A 19,028-nucleotide genomic window follows, 5' to 3' on the forward strand; every position below is an offset into this window, starting at 1 on the left:
GAACGAAGTCAAAGTTCATGGAACTGGTGGGCCGGTATCAGCAGAGCGCCATCTGGCGTTCGGAGTAATGAATGAACAAATGAACAACTCAAAGGTATTCTTATTCCTGAAACTTTTATCGCCACAAATTGCAATGAATTTTATTGAGCTGTTATGTAGTAAACCAACATAAAGTAGAAGTGAACGGAAAGGATTAAAGGTTAAAACGCATGAGTTTCGTTTTTAGGCTATAAAAATAAAACATTAGCATTCCAAAGCTCAGTGATAGAGCAGGTGCCTACGGAGAGGCTACAGTCCTCAGCGCAGGCTCAATCCTGATCCCGGGCCATTTGGAGACTAACATTGTCCCATTGTCTTTTGCACAAAAAAAAAAAAAAACTCTAGCAGATTCAAGCAAATTAGATGGGGAGAATATGTGAGCATCAAATTACACAGATTGGATTTGATAGGTCTGGGTTTATGTTAGGCTGCACAGTGATGCAGCTGGTAGCACGGATTCAAACCCAGAATGTTCCCAGAAGGTTCTGGGTTTGAATCCCAGCCTGGTCACTTTCTGTATGGAATTTGCATGTGTGGGTTCTCTCCAGGTATCCCGGCTTCCTCACAGTCCAAGGATGCATCCCACCTTTCGCCCAATGACTACAGGTGCCATCTCCTCCTGCTACCCAATAAGGATAAGCAGGTAGATAATGGATGGTCTTATTGCTGGAAGCTGAACCTCAAACCAATTCTCAGATGTTTTGCAACCTCTTACAGGTTTTCATGATGCTCCTCTATTATGTTTCACTTTAGGGTTCAGGCCGATGCACAGCACTGGTTTGTAGCCACACGTAGCACTTTGCATGTATTCAAAAAAATCTCACTAAAGCACCTTCACATTGCTCTGCCTATACTGCAACACTTTTGCCAAGCCACAGATGGAACTTCTTATGGCTTTATTTTACGCATATGTGGGCAATAAAATGTAGAGAAAAACTAGTCAGTACAGCTTCATACTCTAAATGAACAAAGTCTGAACATTCCCTCTATGTACAGTTTTGATATTTTGATCCACTGCTGTTCTGTTGCAATTTATTGAATTGGTTGCTTAATCTCAGTGAGGTTAAATAGACATTAAATAGGATAATGTGGCAAGTAAACTGCATATTTTTGTTTGAATAATATGCAGATTAAAGGTGCAATATGTTATTTGGTATTTAAAGGGAAGTTGTTTATTTATAAAATCGGGGAACAGCAGCTGGTGATATACATGAATAATTGAGTCTTTATTCCTGTTAATTTACTCTGAAACGAAGGGAGAGCATGTTGAGCTTTTCGTTCCATTTTTCATTGGAAGAGCAAAGTCCTTCATGTGGCTTTAAAAACACAAACAGCTTTATAAATAAACAGAAGAAGATTCCAAATATATATGAATTACTTTATAGTAACATAAAATATTTTTGGAGTTAACTTTCTTCTCATTTTTTTAAAATATAAAAAACATTAAAGTTTTATAAATAGAGATACTTCTTGTCATTCGAAAATACTTTTAAAATAAATTACCATTTAAAATAAGACCATTAGCCTGATTTATTGCTGGATTTCAGTAATATATGTCCCCAGCAGCTATAATAAAACCAGGACCAGGAATCTGTTTCATGTAAAGGACAGTCTCTGTGATTTCACTTCACACTGACCTCATTTAGCCCAGAAGTGAAATGACATGTTGCTAATGCATCCATCTCATCACAAATCCTACACGATTAATTTGACCTAATCCACTCTAATCTCTTTAGATTTTTCATCACGTAGCATAACTGTTTCCTTTCCCATCCTTTGCTAGAACGTATACATGCAAAACACAAACTCTCTCTTACACCACAGCCAGTGGCTCCGGCATTGTCTGGTTGCCTGGCAACTGTCGGCGTGGCGTGGTTGCTAGGGCCTGAGTAGGAGGGAGGGAGGGAAAAGTGGGGGGGATGCTGCTGCTCTGATTTCCTGCTGAATTGAGGCAGTCAGTAGGGAGAAGCCCCCACCCCTCCTCTCGCTCCCTCTTCCAGTCGACACACAGGACTCTATTGAACAATAGAGCCATGCCAGAGGGCCCGGGGCTAGTCAGACAAACCCTTGTTCAGGGTCACACCGTGTTCATCCCGCAGTCCTCCATGACTAATTAACTAACACAGGAGAGTGTCGTTAGCACATCTGATGTTGCATCCGTCAGACTTGTACGGCTCGGCCCAGGAATTTACGTCGAGGTGGGTTCCTGGTGCGCCCATGAAGAAGAAAAAAGGGAAAGTGATGTGGAGCTGCCACTCGAAGCGCCGAGCGCAGCTTGTGCAGTCAAAACAGAGCCGAACTGCTGGACCTGACGGGAAATGCCTGGCAGATGAACCAAAGTAGTGTAACAACCTGCTGATCCTAACCAGCAGCAGTAGGATGTTGCTATAAACAGGTAGCAGAGTTGATCTGAACATTTTCATATGTTACAACAAACATTGTATTCTCTCTGGATTTTGTGTGTTGGATTGACACAAGAAGTGCAGAACTGTGAAATGAAAAGGGGAAAAAAGCTAAAAAGTGTGGCATGCAACTACATTGCAACATGGAGCTGGGGCACATCCACAGTTGAGGTGGAAGAATATCAGCACAAAAACTATTAGTATTGAAAACACACACACAAAAAAACATGCAGAAAAGTTGCTCTGCTCAGTTCTGATAATACAATTGAAGTTTCTGGAGTGTTTGCAAAATTCTGTGTGTGGAGGAAATCATCCTGACCACACCTTTCTCACTTTAAAACATGGTGGTAGCAGCATCATGATGCTTCAGTGGGAACAATGAATGTGGGATCAGCTTATGGGAAGATGTATAACATAAATATAAGTTGATCCTGGAATTAAACCTGTTAAAAGTGTGAAAAAAAGAATGCTTACGGTGTAGCTACAATAGAGTGATTCAGATCAAAATGAATTATTGTTTTAGTGTCCCAGAGTTTTTACACAGTTGAGAATCTAGACTTAGAAATTGACTGAATTTTGCAGGATTGCCAAACATTCAAGTTTCAATATGTGCAAAACTGGTAGACGTATAATAAAAAAAAAAAAAAAAAAAAAAAAAACAAAAACAAGAAAACATACTAAAACACATATTGACACCACAGTTTGGGTATTTGACAAAATATATATTCTACTTCACAATTAATTATTTGTGTTAGTCTATTACATAAAATCTCAATAAAGTACATTGAACTTTGTTGTTGTTGAGACAAAATACAGAGACACCGAAGCTTCTTGTCTGCTTTTTATAACGTAAAATATGAGAAACAGGAACAAGTCGTAACAAGAACAGGATTTTATTAATATTTTTGTAATACCATATATAATGCAATTGCATATCTTTGGCGAAAATAAATCTTATAAACATTTTTATCAACAGAGGTTAGCATACAAAAAAACAAAAGGTGTGTCAGTCCGATGGACATGGCAGACAACAGACACGAACTGATACTGGGTTGGCAGCTTTGTCAAATGCAAGAATTAGTACACCCAAAGGAACTGCAACAAATAATAATGATAAAAAAAAAAAATCACAATCAATATTCAATAACAGCCGATGAGCAATGAAGCAACCAATCATTTAAGTTGAGTGAAAACTTATCTGGCAGCTTTGCAAAGGTTGCTTTTAGACCAACTGCAAACGCTACAGCACACGAGATTTTTACTCGACATATCTTTCCATAATTACTTAGAAATTGTTGTTATAATCGAATGTTAGCCTTTCTCCAAACAGCAGCTGCCTGGTTGGCTTTAGCCGAGGTGATCCAGTTTTTGCAGTGATATTTCCAAACATTCCCAGGACCTCATAAAAGTCATTTTCCCTCTGAGAGTCTAATCTGATTCTGACCACTAATCTTTAATTTCTGACAAAAAGTTAAAGACAAACCATTCATGAGAGGATTGTGAAAGTTACTGAATCAACATCAGAGAATTTCTACAGCACGAGAGGAACAAGTCGGCTTGTAATTCAACCTCCCCTGCTGTACATCAGTTTTGGCAACCTAAAAAAATAAAATAATATAAAATAAAACTCCCAGGTTCAACATGAATTCACTGCTTCTATTCAGCTTAATAAAAAAAAAAAGCATAAACACAAAAAACTGGCAGTCATGGTTAAACTGAGGAAAAGAAACCCGCTGAAAAGACATTATACATTGGCAAAATATGTAATCACTGTAACAAGAAAAAAGGGTATTGCTGTAAAATAAACAAGGGAAAAATACTCAGACTTCACAGAGTAAAGAAAAGAAATGTGCTTAAGTCATTTTTTCACATGACCAGTGTTTGATAGAGTATGCATTCGAATATCCCATAAATTAAAGTTATAAATAAGGTGATGACTAACGAACAAATAATTTGTTCTTTTTTTTCACAGCTAAACAAGACCAGTGTATGCAGGTATTAGTTCTGGAAACCACAGATTTTACCTCAATTAATGGCTCCAAGTCTAAAGTGGCAAAAAAAAAAAAAAATAAAAAAATAAAAAAACACAAGCAAACAACTGGAGAGATTACCAGATTCTTAACATTACCACTAAAAACTTGACTACACTGTGGCAGCGAGGGAATTACAGACACATCTCAATAAGTTAAAATATCACTGAAAAGTGTATTTATTTCAATAATTCAAATGAAAAAGCTGAATTCATGTTATGCAGCTTTATGACACAGAGTGATGTTCAAACCTTATTTTTCTATCTATATCTTGAAGATTATGGTTTAAGTTAATGAACACCAAAATTTAGTTTCTCAGAATATGTAAATATTTCATAATTAAAGATAATTAATTTGTTACACATTCATGGAACGACTGTTGACTTGACAGCTGTCCAGCAGACAGTCAGGAAAAGGTCACCGTGAGAAATGCTGGCCATTCGCAGAGTTCTGCAGCTTCTTAGAATGGTAATGGAAAGTTGAGTGGAAGGAGAAACTGTGGTAGAAAGCGGTGCATAAGCAGCAGCGATAACCACAGGCGTGGGAGAGTCGTGAAGCCAAGACAAGCTGACGACTGCTGGGATTCCTTAACACCTCAGCAAGATTTTAGAGCAGAAAAATAATCATTTATTCACTGGTTTTATGTAATTTTCTGAGAAACTGAATTCTGGGTTTTCATTATTTGAGCAAAAGCAAACATCTAACATCAAACATCTCTGTGTGAAATTAACCAATAAACATGCTCCACTTTTTGAAATTGAAATTTTAAAATAAACTTTTTGATGATTTTCTAATTTATTAAGAGGCATCTGTAAAGTGACCATAACCCCCCTTTTGTTTGAAGTCAGTGGCACAAAAAAAAAAAAAAAAAAAAAAAAGTTTGGCAGCAACCACGTACGCTTTACCGACTTTTCCTGTGAACATCCGAGTTTTCGGGTAATGACCATCATTCCTGCCCAGGCCGACGTGAATCCCGTGGGTCTGCAGCCGACCTAAAAGCTCCAACACAACAACTTCCCTTCTGAGAGCTGCGTACAATCAGCTGACACCGGCTTTACAAGCTTGCAAAGAGAGAGTGTGCACTTCCGTTTTTTGTTCTAGCGGGAAGAGCAACGACGAAACACTCCCTGCCAGACAGCCCCTGAGGTCAGCACTGCTCTTTAGTAACTCGGGAGTGACTGTAAAGTTAAAGTTTCGCTCTCTCCACGCAGCCTTCCCGTTGCTTACGGTCTCCCATCAATGGATCTCATAGCAGAAACTGAAACTCTTAAGCTGCAAATTTTCGTTTGCCTCAGAAGAAAAACGAGGTGCAAAATCCCCAGAGGGGAATCGGGGCGCTGCGTTTCAGAAGGAGCATGTATCGTTTTATGCTGGCACTCTTTCGGATTTCGGCTGTTTTAGAGCCATCATCTCAGGATCAGGTTGAAATCAGGGATGCCACAATAAAATCTGTGGGCGACAACCAAAGAATCTGGCATTGCGTGGCAGTCAGATGTTCACCAAATATGTGTTCACACGGTAATAATAATTAGCACAAAGAACTGCTGCTAGGTTCTCAACTAAATTTGGCAGTTGCAGAAAAATACTATTTTCACATCCTGAAAAAAGGAGCCACGGTTTGTGTGCAGTAAACGGATCGCATACCAACATCGTAATACTCCTCTGTTCCTTTTCTTAAATGAAAAGCTAAACTCGCACGCTCGGCTGAAAGAAAGACGCCGTCATGGAAAAGAAGAGTGAAAAAGTTAAGGTTGTGGATTCATTATTGCATGTTTTTAAGAGGATTCAAAGAGCGAGGGTTGCTTTCCAAATAGTGGCATTACTTTTGTTTTTTGTTGGGTTTTTTTGTCATCATTTAGCACAAAGAGGAGAAACTGATAACACCAGGAGGTTAGGTTTTGTCTGTTACAAACATGCACTCATTCGCTTCATAAATAGATTCACTTGGAAGAGGATACAAGTTTGAGGAGGAAGCATGCAACGCTTTGAGTTATAAAAACCTTCAGCTTTTTTTTTACCCCCTGTTTTTTGTCTTTGAAAGAGAGATTCTTGAATCACAGTCTTCTAAATCTGACAAAAAGCAGGCGGGTCGTTCTGGATAGGGGTCTTCTCGATGGTCCTCCACAGCCCGAACGCCCAACCCCCCCGAAGTTACTCTATATGGCTTTGTTCTCCTGTGTGAACGATACTATTGCCATTTGTTAGTTGGACGAGGACGCTCCCAACCAAAAGAGGCTCAAAATGGCCAGTGAACGATCAGGTGAGGAGAAGGAGGCACACTGGGACACACGATCAGGGGCCAGGGGTCAGGATTCACAGGGTCCGGAGTCTTATCGGGAGCGAGGGGAACTTCATTTCCTGTTAAGTTTTGTGCTCTTGACAGTGCGTTTGGACCCCTCTGTACAGCTGCGTATACCGGCGAGGTGTAGCAAAGACCCCGCCGCCTCTTTCAGCTCCTCGTCCAGCTCCGGCTTGACCTCGCGCCGGGGTCGCTTGCTGATGGGCCACTTGATGGCGGGCGGACGTCGAGAAGTCTGCTGGACGGCCCTCTCGTCCCAGAGGTCGGAGTCCTCGTCGCTGTGGAAACCCTCGCTGCCGGCGCGCCGAGACTGGCTGCGCTCGCAGCCGCCTTCGTCCAGGGACGAGAGGGAGGAGGAGGAGGAGCGGGATGAGCAGCGCTGCAGGGCTGCGCTGCTGTAGTTATGGTCCTGCTTCGGATCGCTGCTCACCAGGACAGAGTCGGGTCGGGAGAGGTCCAGCGGGCCATCGGAGTTACCTGAACAGAGGAGTAAGTGACATGCTGAATACACTTCATGGTGGCATCCTGGAGAAACGAAAAGCAGGAATCAAACCCAGCCGGGTCTGATTGTGTTATTTATGGTCAGAGTATAAAGCAGATGTCAGGTTTGTCCTGATCCGAAGAGGAAAACCCAAGTTGGAGACCATTAATTGCATTAATCGTGACTAATCAATTACTGAAAAGATCATCAACTAATTTAGTGCTCGACTAATCGCTAGCTGGAATAAACAGACTCAGAAAAAGGTCAGATGCTGAAAGAACAGTATACTAGTAATTAAGTCAAAACTGTGCAGAAAATATAAACGTTATTTAAACATCCATGTTTTAGGTGTTTCTTTGCCTCCACACACCTGACTTAAATAAAAACTGGTTCGAAACTCTGCTGCTCGCATCGTTACCAAAACGGCTACATTTCACCACGTCGCTCCAATTTTGCAACAACTTTACTGGCTTCCCGTTTCATTCAGAATTCAATTTAAAATCCTGTTGTTTACATTCAAGGCAATCCACAACCCTGCCCCTCCTTATCTGTGTGATCTTCTGCACATCACCACCCATCCACGTTCCCTTGGTTCTTCCTCTTCCATCCACCTCAGTGTGCCTCTTGTCCGCCTCATCGCCACGGGGAAAAGAACCTTCTCTTACTCTACTCCCAAACTCTGGAACGCTCTTACCCCTGATATCTGTAATATTGACTCTCTTCTGACCTTCAAAGCACAACTCAAAACTCATCTGTTCAAGTTAGCCTTGTCGCTTTAACTGTGTAGTTACTTTGTGGTTTTGTGTCTTTGTAGCCATTTCTTTACTGTTTAATTTGTGTTTTTATTTTGTAAAGTGTTCTTGGGTGTTTTGAAAGGGGCTGACAAATAAAATGCATTATTATTATTGTTATTACTATATGTTTAATTGCAAAGCTGTTAGTGTAATGTTGAGGAGGTAATTCATTCATTGGAAGCAGAGAAACCTCTAATGAAAGGACAGTTGATCATGAGGACCAGGACTGGAAACCACTGATCGATATTTAAATAAACATTGGTTTGTAATAGTGAACATCGTGTGTGCTGATCAGCTTCTGACCGGTTCTGTAAGCAGACTAAACGTCAAAATATTCTTCTTATGAAAGTCACATTAGTCAGTTATTCCCGGAGTGAGAACCAGAAACTTGTTTAAACAGATACAGACATATAAAAGCACATAAACCGACCAAAGAAGCAACATAAAAAGAAAGCAATGACAGGGTGGTATGAAAGAGGCAGGAGATCAAAAACCAAAAAGTATGAGTGTGGATTCTCTTACATGGGTCAACGTGGTGCCCAGGGGCAGAGTTTAAGAGCATCATGGCAGTGGCAGCATCAATGTCAGACTCTGGAAGAGGAGAAAACATGCACGATGGTCAATCCTAAGCCATGGAAGCATGGAAGAATGGCAACTCTACTAGGACTGGGATGACAAGGAATCCTTCAGGAATTTCACACAATGAGCAGGGAGAGCCCATCAGTGTAAATCGGGTGAAAAACCCAAGTAGCCCCAAAAAAAACCAACACCCACCAACAGTAAGAGCGCATCTGATCTTTCCAGACCTGACAACGTGTCTGAAAGCCTCATAGCTCACTTCTGCAGCTCTAAATTATTAATGATTACACTGAGACTGAGTGCTCGACACTGAGCACCAGCAAAACCTCTGCTTGTCGTCAAGGTTACAAATCCAAGAAGCTAAAAAGAAGTGGGGGGGCTGGCTGTGGAAACGGGGGTGACATCGATTGAGAGCTGAAGTGCAAAAATAAAATAAGATGCTGAATGTTGGACAAAAATCATGACGATGCAAACACAAGCACATGCTGAACTCTGGACACATGTATGGTCATTTGATTTTAACATTTCGGATAAAGCGCCACAAACAGGAATGAAGTTGGGTTCATCCTCACCTTTGAATGAGCAGCCTTGTAGAAAGAGATGGCGAGGAGGTGAGGAGGCACTGCAACACACAAACAACACACACACACTGAGGCTCAGATGTCGAGTCTGAGGAGCAGAGATTCAAAAAGGCCCACTCTGATACAAACGCGGTTGTTTGAGCCACTTCTGTGATTTATGACGCCGGTTTCCTGTAACGCAGCAGCTGATGGCAGTTTACCTGGGCGGGGAGGCGGGTGGCGTGCAGAAGGCATGTGCAGCTGGGAAGTGCTGCTTCTTGAGAGCTTGGATTAGGTTGGGACGATACTCAGGGTCAACACACCAGAGGGAACCTTTCCCATTGGCCTGCAGGACAAAAGAAATGCATCCAGTTGAATCATTCAGTGCTATAGCAATCCTTGCTAACCTGAAATCTTTCATTCACAAGGAATCAGTGTTGCTTATCTAAAAAGCTGATGATTATTGGAGATGTTGCCCTAAATCTACTGTTTCAGTGCCTTCCCAAAGTATTCCTAACCCTTCATTTTGTCACACACACAAACCGCAGTGTATTTTGATTAATCATAATTAATCTTGATTAATCGAATGTTGAAATCAAAGTCAACTAGTTCAGTAATCGATTAATCGTTAACTGGAGTATACAAACTCAAAAGCAGGCTATTTGCTGAAAGAACAACACAGTCAGAGCAGTAATAAAGCCAAAGCTGTGCATAAAATATATTCAAGGATTCAAGAGTTAGGGCTACCCTACAATATAATAAAATATATTGTATTTTAGATTAATAAAATGTTTATCTGTAAATATGTTCAAAACCCAGAACTGTTCTAGTGGCATATTTTTAGCTTCACCTGTTTCAGATTTTGTAAAAAAAAATCTCCAATTAAGCACCTTTTGTTATCCAAGTATTGCGATTAGTCCTATGCTATTAAAGTTAAGGCAAGCAGAAAGAGCTGAGCTGTTCACATGTTCATGTTAGAAATATATATATAATTTTGCTGCAGATGCCTCCTTTGCTACAAATGATCAAGTGTTCGGTAAAGGAATGCATTTTAAGTCAATACAATGTTTACTTTCTCATTACAAAAGGAACTGAATTATTTGTTTATCTGCATCTTTTAATGTATTTCTAATACTGAACAACAAGGCTTCAGTGGTTAAATAAAAAATCATGTACAAATTTTTTGCCCAGTTAATGGATTGCCAGAATAATCAACAGACGTACAATTAAAAACTTGAGAAGCGTGGCCTGCATAACGAGAATGGAATTTTACACATTCTTCTTTCCAAAAGAATTTATGAATCCTCAGGACTTTGACTAGGCCATTCTGCCACATTAACATGCTTAGAATTAAACCACTCCATTCTAGCTCGAGGCTGAATGTTAGGAGTTCTGGGCCAACCCTGGTAGATTTGGATTTGTGCCGGACTATTTTCAGAAGAAGGATCAAACAGTTCTCCTGAGACATTTAAAGTTTAGGACATAATTTTATAGCCTAAACCTACTTTTGAATTTTTCCGCAACTTTATCCTTGAGCTGTCTGTTGTGTTCCTTTGTCTTCAAGATGTTGTTTGTCCTCTAATGTTCCTTGAAAACCTCTGAGGTCTTCACAGAACAACTGTGTATATACTGAGATCAAATTACACACATCTGGCAATTTAGATAAAAGATTTCATTTAGAAGTATCAGAAAGACCGTACTTTAAAATTGTCATGTATAAAGTGTTCATAGTTATGCTCTACATATCAATCAATCAAATCAAATTTTATTTGTATAGCACATTTCAGCAGCAAGGCATTTCAAAGTGCTTTACATAATTTTAAACAGTGAGAAAGAAAAAGAAAGTAATAAAAAGATAAAAAGAAAAGATAAAATCACAGCCTAACAGGACAAGGCCTCCAGCCTTGCAGCACCAGGCTCCGTCCGCCTGTTTCGCGAAAATTTTGCGCTAGGACTTTCGCTGTCCTACGCGGATTTTGTGCATTAATTGGTTACCTGTTAGTCTAGAATTTACAGGGTTAAACAGTGAGAAAGAAAAAGAAAGTAATAAAAAGATAATAAAATCACAGCCTAACAGGACAAGGCCTCCAGCCTTGCAGCACCAGGCTCCGTCCGCCTGTTTCGCAAAAATTTTGCGCTAGGACTTTCGCTGTCCTACGCGGATTTTGTGCATTAATTGGTTACCTGTTAGTCTAGAATTTACAGGGTTTTATATACGCGCAATGACTCCCAGTCACTCGCAAATACATAGAAGGCATCAATTGCCATAAGCAACTGTAAACAGGTGGGTTTTAAGTTGAGATTTAAAGGCACCCAGTGTTTCAGCTGTTTTACAGTTTTCTGGAAGTTTGTTCCAAATCCGTGGTGCATAGAAACTGAATGCTGCTTCTCCTCGTTTGGTTCTGGTTCTGGGGATGCAGAGCAGACCAGAACCAGAAGATCTGAGGGGTCTAGATGGTTGGTACAGCAATAACAGATCTTTAATGTATTGTGGTGCTAAACCGTTCAGTGATTTATAAACTAACAACAGTATTTTAAAGTCTATTCTTTGAGCTACAGGGAGCCAGTGTAGGGACTTTAAAACTGGTGTTATGTGCTCTGTCTTCCTGGTTCTAGTGAGAACGCGAGCAGCAGCGTTCTGGATCAGCTGCAGCTGTTTGATTGATTTATTAGTCAGACCTGTGAAGACGCTGTTGCAGTAATCAATACGGCTAAAGATAAACGCATGGATGAGTTTCTCTAGATCCTGCTGAGACATTAGTCCTCTAATCCTGGAGATGTTCTTCAGGTGATAGAAGGCCGACTTTGTGACTGTCTTTATGTGGCTCTGAAGGTTCAAGTCAGAGTCCATCACTACTCCCAGGTTTCGGGCCTGATCCCTGGTTTTCAGTTGTAATAACTGAAGCTGAGCATTGATTCTAGTTCGTTCCTCTTTAGGTCCAAAGATAATAACTTCAGTTTTGTTTCTGTTCAGCTGGAGAAAGTTTTGGCCCATCCACACATTTATCTGATCTAAGCATCTGTTCAGTGATTGGATGGGTTCAGAGTCACCTGGTGACATCGTGATGTAGAGCTGTGTATCATCCGCATAGTTATGGTAGCTAATCCTATTTCCTGCTATAACCTGAGCCAGCGGGAGCATATAAATATTGAAAAGAAGGGGTCCTAGGATTGAGCCTTGGGGTACCCCACATGTGACCTTTGACCTCTCTGATGAGAAGTTTCCAATTGAAACAAAGAAATTCCTGTTCTTTATGTAAGATTCAAACCAGTTGAGCACTGGACCAGAGAGTCCGACCCAACTCTCCAGTCGATTCAGTAAAATGTCATGGTCAACAGTGTCGAAAGCTGCACTGAGGTCCAACAGAACCAGCACTGTGGTTCTCCCACAGTCTGTGTTTATATGGATGTCATTGAACACTTTTACAAGGGCCGTCTCCGTGCTGTGGTGAGCACGAAAACCAGACTGGAAGGAGTCAAAGCGATTCATTATTGTTAAGAAGTTATTTAATTGTTTAAAAACTGCTTTTTTTTGATATCTCAAAATCCTAATAAATACATTGAATTATGCAAGCATATGAATAATTTTCACTTCACTTATTGAAGTGAGAAAGTAAAAGTAACTGGTTAATGACAGACAGGTTCATACAGGAAATGAATTGTGTCAAACTTTCCTATTATAAGCGACAATGAAACACATTGTAGTAAAAACAGAAAAAAAACTGTGCAGCTCTGTATAAAAAGAAATCATCCACTAATTACTCACAGAAGCAAAAATTTAACGCCAGTTTTTGAACAACCGTCCAAGCAACGGTTCTTTGAGTCTCAAACTGTGGAAAATTTGCTAACACCGGCTACGAATTCACTGACAGTCTCAGCAAACAGGAAGCGTCAGTGTGACTGTGTTGCGCCAACAACCAGTGTGATGAGAGGAGCACTGTGTGCCACTTTATCTGATAGTGCCGTATTCTGGGCCCGGTACGGGAGAACAGTGCGAGGGAGGGGAGGAGGAGGAGGAGAATAACCTTGACTCAGATTACCAACCGGCTCTGATGCAGGAAGAAGGAAATGTCTCCATGGCAACGAAAACCACCAGCTAGTGTCATGTGAAACTGGTGCTGGTGTCTCAGCAGACGAAGGACTCACACTGTGCACCTGCATGCTGAGCAGCCTGTGCTGCGCTACATTGTTACTCACAGAGTCGGAGCAGCCGTCTCCACCCAAGGTGGGGAAAACGATCAGGTGTTGGCTAAACACGGCCCTGGCACCCCTGGCTCAAGCTGCACCCACCCAGCATCACCCTGGCGGCGTGGTGAAAGTTAAACTGCCAGGTTTTAAATCTTGTCACGTTAATGACGCATAGTTAGCTGGTGATAGAGTTAAAGTAGTAAAGGGCAGCCATAGCCATCCTCCCTCGCCAACATCTACATGAACTGTAGTAAAGCAATTTCTAGATTATAGAACAGCATTGCAGAAACCACGTCCGATTATCTGAATGGTGGGTAGCTCCAATTAAGGTTGAAACGATTAATCGGATTAATCGTGGCAAATCGATTACTGAAATAATCGTCAACTAATTTAGTAATTGATTAATCGTTAACTGGAGTAAACAGATATAAAAAAAGCCCATTGCAGAAATAACCACACCCTCATTGCAGTAATTAAGCCAAAACTGTACAACAATATACACATTTTGGAATTAAGATAAAAAAATATATATTTTTGTCTGTAAATATATTCTACACAGAGCTAGTCAGGTAGCAAAGCTTTAGTTTCATCAAGTTCAAATTCTGTCAAGAAAAATCTCCTATTAAGCACTTATTCAGTTGTTCCAGCTGATCAGCACTACACTGTATTAATGTTAAGTAAAGCAGAAAGGGCTGAACTTTTCACATGTTGATGTCAGAATTAATTTTTTAAACTGCAAATGAATCCTTTGCTACAAATATGCTAAAGGAATGCTATGTTATTGCATTTTAGGCAACAAAATGTTTTTATTTTAAAAATAACTATCATTTTGTCATAACATTATTATTTTATTATTCACATCTTTTAATGTATATCTACTATATTAAAAAGGCTGAAGTGGTTAAATAATTACTCTGAGGAATGTGCCAATTTCTTTATCCATTTAATCGAAATATCGTCAGAATAATCGATTACTAAAATAATCAATAGTTGCAGCCCTAGTCTGAATGTTTCAAAGAATGGGAACCACTGTGTAAACTATACGAGGAGCAACATTGCAACTAGATGTTACAAAACTGTGTGGATTAACACAAGTCAATCATTTTCAGTGTTTTAATAATTTTAAAGAAAAAATTCATTACAAATTAGAGGGCATCCATTTTTACCTTTTTAAATTCGATGAGCCTGTTTCCAGTTTGCCACAAGCTAACTACACTAATGTAGGCTACCTCATTTGCCAGTAAAAGTCCAGACCCATTTCTAATTCAGAATTTGTAGGAAGATTGTTATTTTAAACACACCAATTCTAATTTGACTGAGCTTGATGAACTTTGCAAAGAAGAACAGGCCAAAAATTCAGTCTCTACAAAAGACATGCAAATGTATCTGCAGCAGAAGGTGGTTCAGCAAAGCACTGAGTCAGGGGGGCTGAATACAAACCACACTTTTCAGAACTTAACACAGAAAACAACTTGAAAAACCACAAATCATTTCCCCTTCACTTTATAATTACTTTGTGTCGTAATCTGTATTGTATCCGTCAACTGAATTGAAGCTGTACAGCAAAAATACAAACAGAAAATAAAAAACAAGGCAATCTGTAGTAGAGAAGTGGACCGCCAACGAAAGACAATAAAATGGGAAGAAATATGTAACTTTTTCTACTTCTAATTTACAAGATAACATTAGCTTGCATTCATAGCATCTCAATCATTTAGTCTTAACTGTGTTTTAAAATTACGAAAGTTAAACATCAAGTGTACAAAACCATGAATCAGATTTCATCACAAAACCAGCATTATTGCTTTAAAATATGAATATGGCTTTTTTTTTTTTTTTTTAAATCCAAGCTACTCCAAAAACATTATGCACAAACAAAACATATAAACCTTAAAATAAACTGCAGCCCTTTATTTACTATTACTATTTCTGCTGTCATAATGGACAAAAATATGATGTGTAGCAGCATAAAGGCAACTTTAATTTCCCAGAGCTTTCCTTTTCATTGCAGTGCTCTCCTACTTTTGGGCTTTACAACATGTCTAGATTACAAGATCTCCTTCATGTTCTGATCTGTTAAGTTTTCTCTCAAAAATTTAAATTTTGTTTGCCAGAAAAGTTATGGTTATTTTCTCAAGCAAGAATGCATGTTAAATAACCATCATCAACTTTAACACACAAACACTGCTGCTGCAGCATGTCTCAGTTGCTTCCTTCCCTAAATTTGACGTCTATCAGTTCAACTGCTGGACATTTCCCTCCTACTAAAATAGTTGCACTACCTTGAGGTGCTTCAGGAGATAACATCCTTTATTAGTGTGCTGTGTTTGCATTTCCTCTGTAGGAGTATCTGCAACCTTGACTGGATTCCACTCTTATCGTAACAAAGTCACAGAGGTCCCCGCAGCTGCGTCAAAGCTCAGTACTCTGCCACAGGAGCTGCGCTGCAGCTTAGTGCTGCTGCAACATACCCCAAGTCTAAGGTGCCGCACTCCCGATGAAAACAACCATACTAATGATTGTGGTTTAAGCTAGCTAAAACCACAAAGTTATTTCCACAAAAAATGTGAACAGCACATGAGACCAAAATAATAACTTTTAATACTGAAATGTTTGCTATGGTCTACATCAGTGGTGTCCAAACTGTGGCCCAGAAGATTTGGAAATTGTCCGTTTTTCTTTTTTTTTTTTTTTTTTTAACAAGCCAACAATTCAAGAACTTTTTTATGCTTTGGATCTATAACGATATACATATTTCATTTTAAAAAGTATTTATTATTGAGCAGGTAAAACTAAAAACCTCAATAAAGTTTTTTCATTTTTAATTTCCGCCAGTAGTTTAAATTTGCCAGTTTTGGGCCCCAGGCCAAAAGGTTTGGACACCTCCAGATTACCCAATCATGAAGAAGACTGCTGTTTGACAGCTGTCCAGCAAACAATGACAACTTAATGACGAACGGCCTCAGAAGGTTACTGTTGGAAAAGCTGGACACTGTATCAAAGTTAAAGTGACACACAAGCAACAGTGACAAACGTAGCCTTGGGGAAACGGTGAAGCAAAGCCCATCCAAAGGTTTGACAGGCATTCCAGACGACTACAGCTGGAGTCGATGATTCAGGAGTCTCCCACACACAGGCATTTGTAAGTCAGGTGATTTGGGGAGTCATGTTATCTGCTGGTTGCTCTACTATGTTTTGTTTTATTAAATTCTAAGTCAGCTCAGACATCTGCTTAATCCTCTCTGGTGACATCTTTCATGGAGACGCTAACTTCTTCTAACTTCTTCCAGCAGGACTTGGCTCCTCCCCCCACTGCAAAAAGCACCGACACCTGCTGTAATGACCTTGGTATCGCTCTGCATGAACAGCCGGCAAACAAACTCGTTCTAAACTCGATGAGCTCGGTACAAACGACACAGCTTCCCAGTGTGTCTGCAAAACAAAGCAGGCAAGCAAAAGGAGCCCCAGCCAAGGGTTGGGTCCATATTGTGTACGTCAGTGGTCTCATACACCTGTCCTTAGGAGCCGGTGTCCTCCAACATTTTGACGTCGCTTTGCTTCAGCACACCTGGCTCTAATATTTGATCATTGTAGCTGCTGGTGAGGCAATTTCAGCTTTTAATTCAAGTGTGTGGGTCAAGGGAGGTTACAGGACTCGAACCCGTGAGGACTGCAGTTTGAGGTCAATGGTCTAAATGGACATACTTTTCAGCTGACTGACACTGTAGGTAATAAAGCCATTTTAACATAATCATCAAGTTAGTTTTTTTTAAGTTGAATACACATGCACAATATGTAAATAAAAAAAAGAAAGTCATCCAACTGGATCATGAGTAGAGTTTTTCTATTCTAATAACTGCATAGCTTCTATATTTTATAACTGAGTACAGTATTTTTTACTATTATTGTTGTTACTGTTAATTAATCTTGTTCTTTATATAATTTTTTAACACTTCTGGAACTTTTTTGTGTGAACCTACATATCTTGATGTTGCCGTCACACTCGAATTTCCCCGCTGAGGGACAACTAAAGCTGTTCCTAATCTAAACTGACTCAAACTAATAATATTACACATATATTATATCGCATGTTAGTTACAGTTTTTGCATTGAATTACAAAAACAAATTCACTTCCCAGTCTCCTAAAATCAGAAGGAACACCTTCCTGACCTACCTTTCCCAAGCTCTTGTCAACCTTGCGGAAGCATTTATTTAGAGACAAGTTGTGACGAACTGAGTTCTTCCAGCCTGTGGGAGCGTTGGAGAAGTAAGGGAAGTGCTCCAGAATCCACCCGTAGATTTCTTTAACGGGCAGAGACTTGCTGGGAGACTGCTCGATAGCCATGTAGATGAGGAGGGAAAACGAGAAAGGGGGCTTAGATTTCAGCGAGTCCCGTTCCCGGCCCCTGTTTTGCGATGAAGATGACGAGGACGACGAAGGGCCCTGGTTTTGTTTGTAGTCTCCTTCAATGTCAAACAGGGGGCTGCCACTTGTCTGAGCTTCTGGGCCCCCGAGAGTGAAGTTCTGGAGCAGGTTCTCGTGGAGCCAGTTGAGGTTGGTGAGCTCCTCATCCTCTGCACCTGAAGCGCGATCCACGCTCGTCGCCAGTGGACTGGATGCGCACTCCGCCTCAGGCAGGGTCCCCACACCGCAGACACCTCTGAGTCCCGTCCGCTCTTCTTGCATACCCGGAATTTCCGTTTTCTTATCTGGTGACATCCCAATGATTGGACCCATTAAACCAAAGAGGTCTGGAGAAACAAGAGAGAGGTTGTTAAGAGTTGAAACAATCTGAAAGCAAGAGCTCAGACAACTGTATGCTACACTTTCAAATGATGCGCCCTTTCAAGGCGCATCATTTGCCCATCCCTCGGCTTCTAGAAAAGCCGAGGGATGGGCTTTCCTAGAAGCCCATCCCTCAAAACTGTCTCTGCTGCACTTCTTGGATTTCTCCCTCTTCCTCATGCCTGGATAGAACGATAAAAGCCTCTCAGCTCCCCCCATCTCCTCTCAACTCTCATGGAGGACCATTGAGGACACCATCTCAAGCAACTGAACTGACTTAAGGCTCCACTCCTCAACACCCACCTCATTTCCAGTCAAGATTCAGCTGCTCATTATGTGTAAATGAGCAGGAGACCATCCAGTCACTGCAGGCCTGCATCTTACAGAGTGGATGGCTCTTAAAAACTGCTCAGCATTCAGCGAGGATCAAGTCTCAATTAGTTGCATGCAAGATTAAGTAGCATAAAAAGGCTGCAGACCATCAGCCATTTAACGGCACAAAGAAATTCAACCTTAGCAGTGATTTATCATTAGCAAATCCCAGCCAAGTACCCTTACTTAGAGAATGACACTTGAGAATGGCAGAGACGGAAGCAGGATATGTAAAACAGCATAGATCTTATCCAAGCTTTTCATTGGTGCACATCTAGTAAAGAGTGTAAAGGGGGGAAACTAGTACATAGATACTGTATTATTGAGGAGCTGTATATTGCCACAGTTGGTAGTACTGTCGTCTTGCAGCAAGAAGGTCCTGGGTTTGAATCCTAACTCTCCACAGACTTTGCAAGTTCTCCTTCTGCATGCGTCTTCTCAAAATTTTGGTTGTTTCTCCTGTGTATATTTATGTTTTCCTGTGATGAACTGGCAAA

The 19,028-nt window shown here is 40.5% G+C and overlaps 1 protein-coding gene across 1 annotated transcript in view; it reads right to left on the bottom strand.

Annotated features, from left to right (window-relative positions):
• Positions 1-3,318: 3,318 nt before the first annotated feature.
• foxn2a (forkhead box N2a) overlaps positions 3,319-19,028 on the bottom strand; it is a 29,355-nt gene continuing 13,645 nt past the window's right edge. The window contains exons 2-6 of the mRNA XM_015009902.2: positions 17,548-18,125; positions 9,406-9,530; positions 9,197-9,246; positions 8,568-8,636; positions 3,319-7,247 (exon numbers count right to left, since the gene is read on the bottom strand). Of these exons, the coding sequence (XP_014865388.1) occupies positions 6,823-7,247; positions 8,568-8,636; positions 9,197-9,246; positions 9,406-9,530; positions 17,548-18,111 (1,233 nt within the window). The 5' untranslated portion in view covers positions 18,112-18,125 and the 3' untranslated portion in view covers positions 3,319-6,822. The remainder of the gene's footprint in view (positions 7,248-8,567; positions 8,637-9,196; positions 9,247-9,405; positions 9,531-17,547; positions 18,126-19,028) is intronic.

This window comes from Poecilia mexicana, unplaced genomic scaffold, assembly GCF_051168715.1.
Source record: "Poecilia mexicana isolate PSO_F unplaced genomic scaffold, ASM5116871v1 scaffold_15, whole genome shotgun sequence".
NCBI lineage: Eukaryota > Metazoa > Chordata > Actinopteri > Cyprinodontiformes > Poeciliidae > Poecilia > Poecilia mexicana.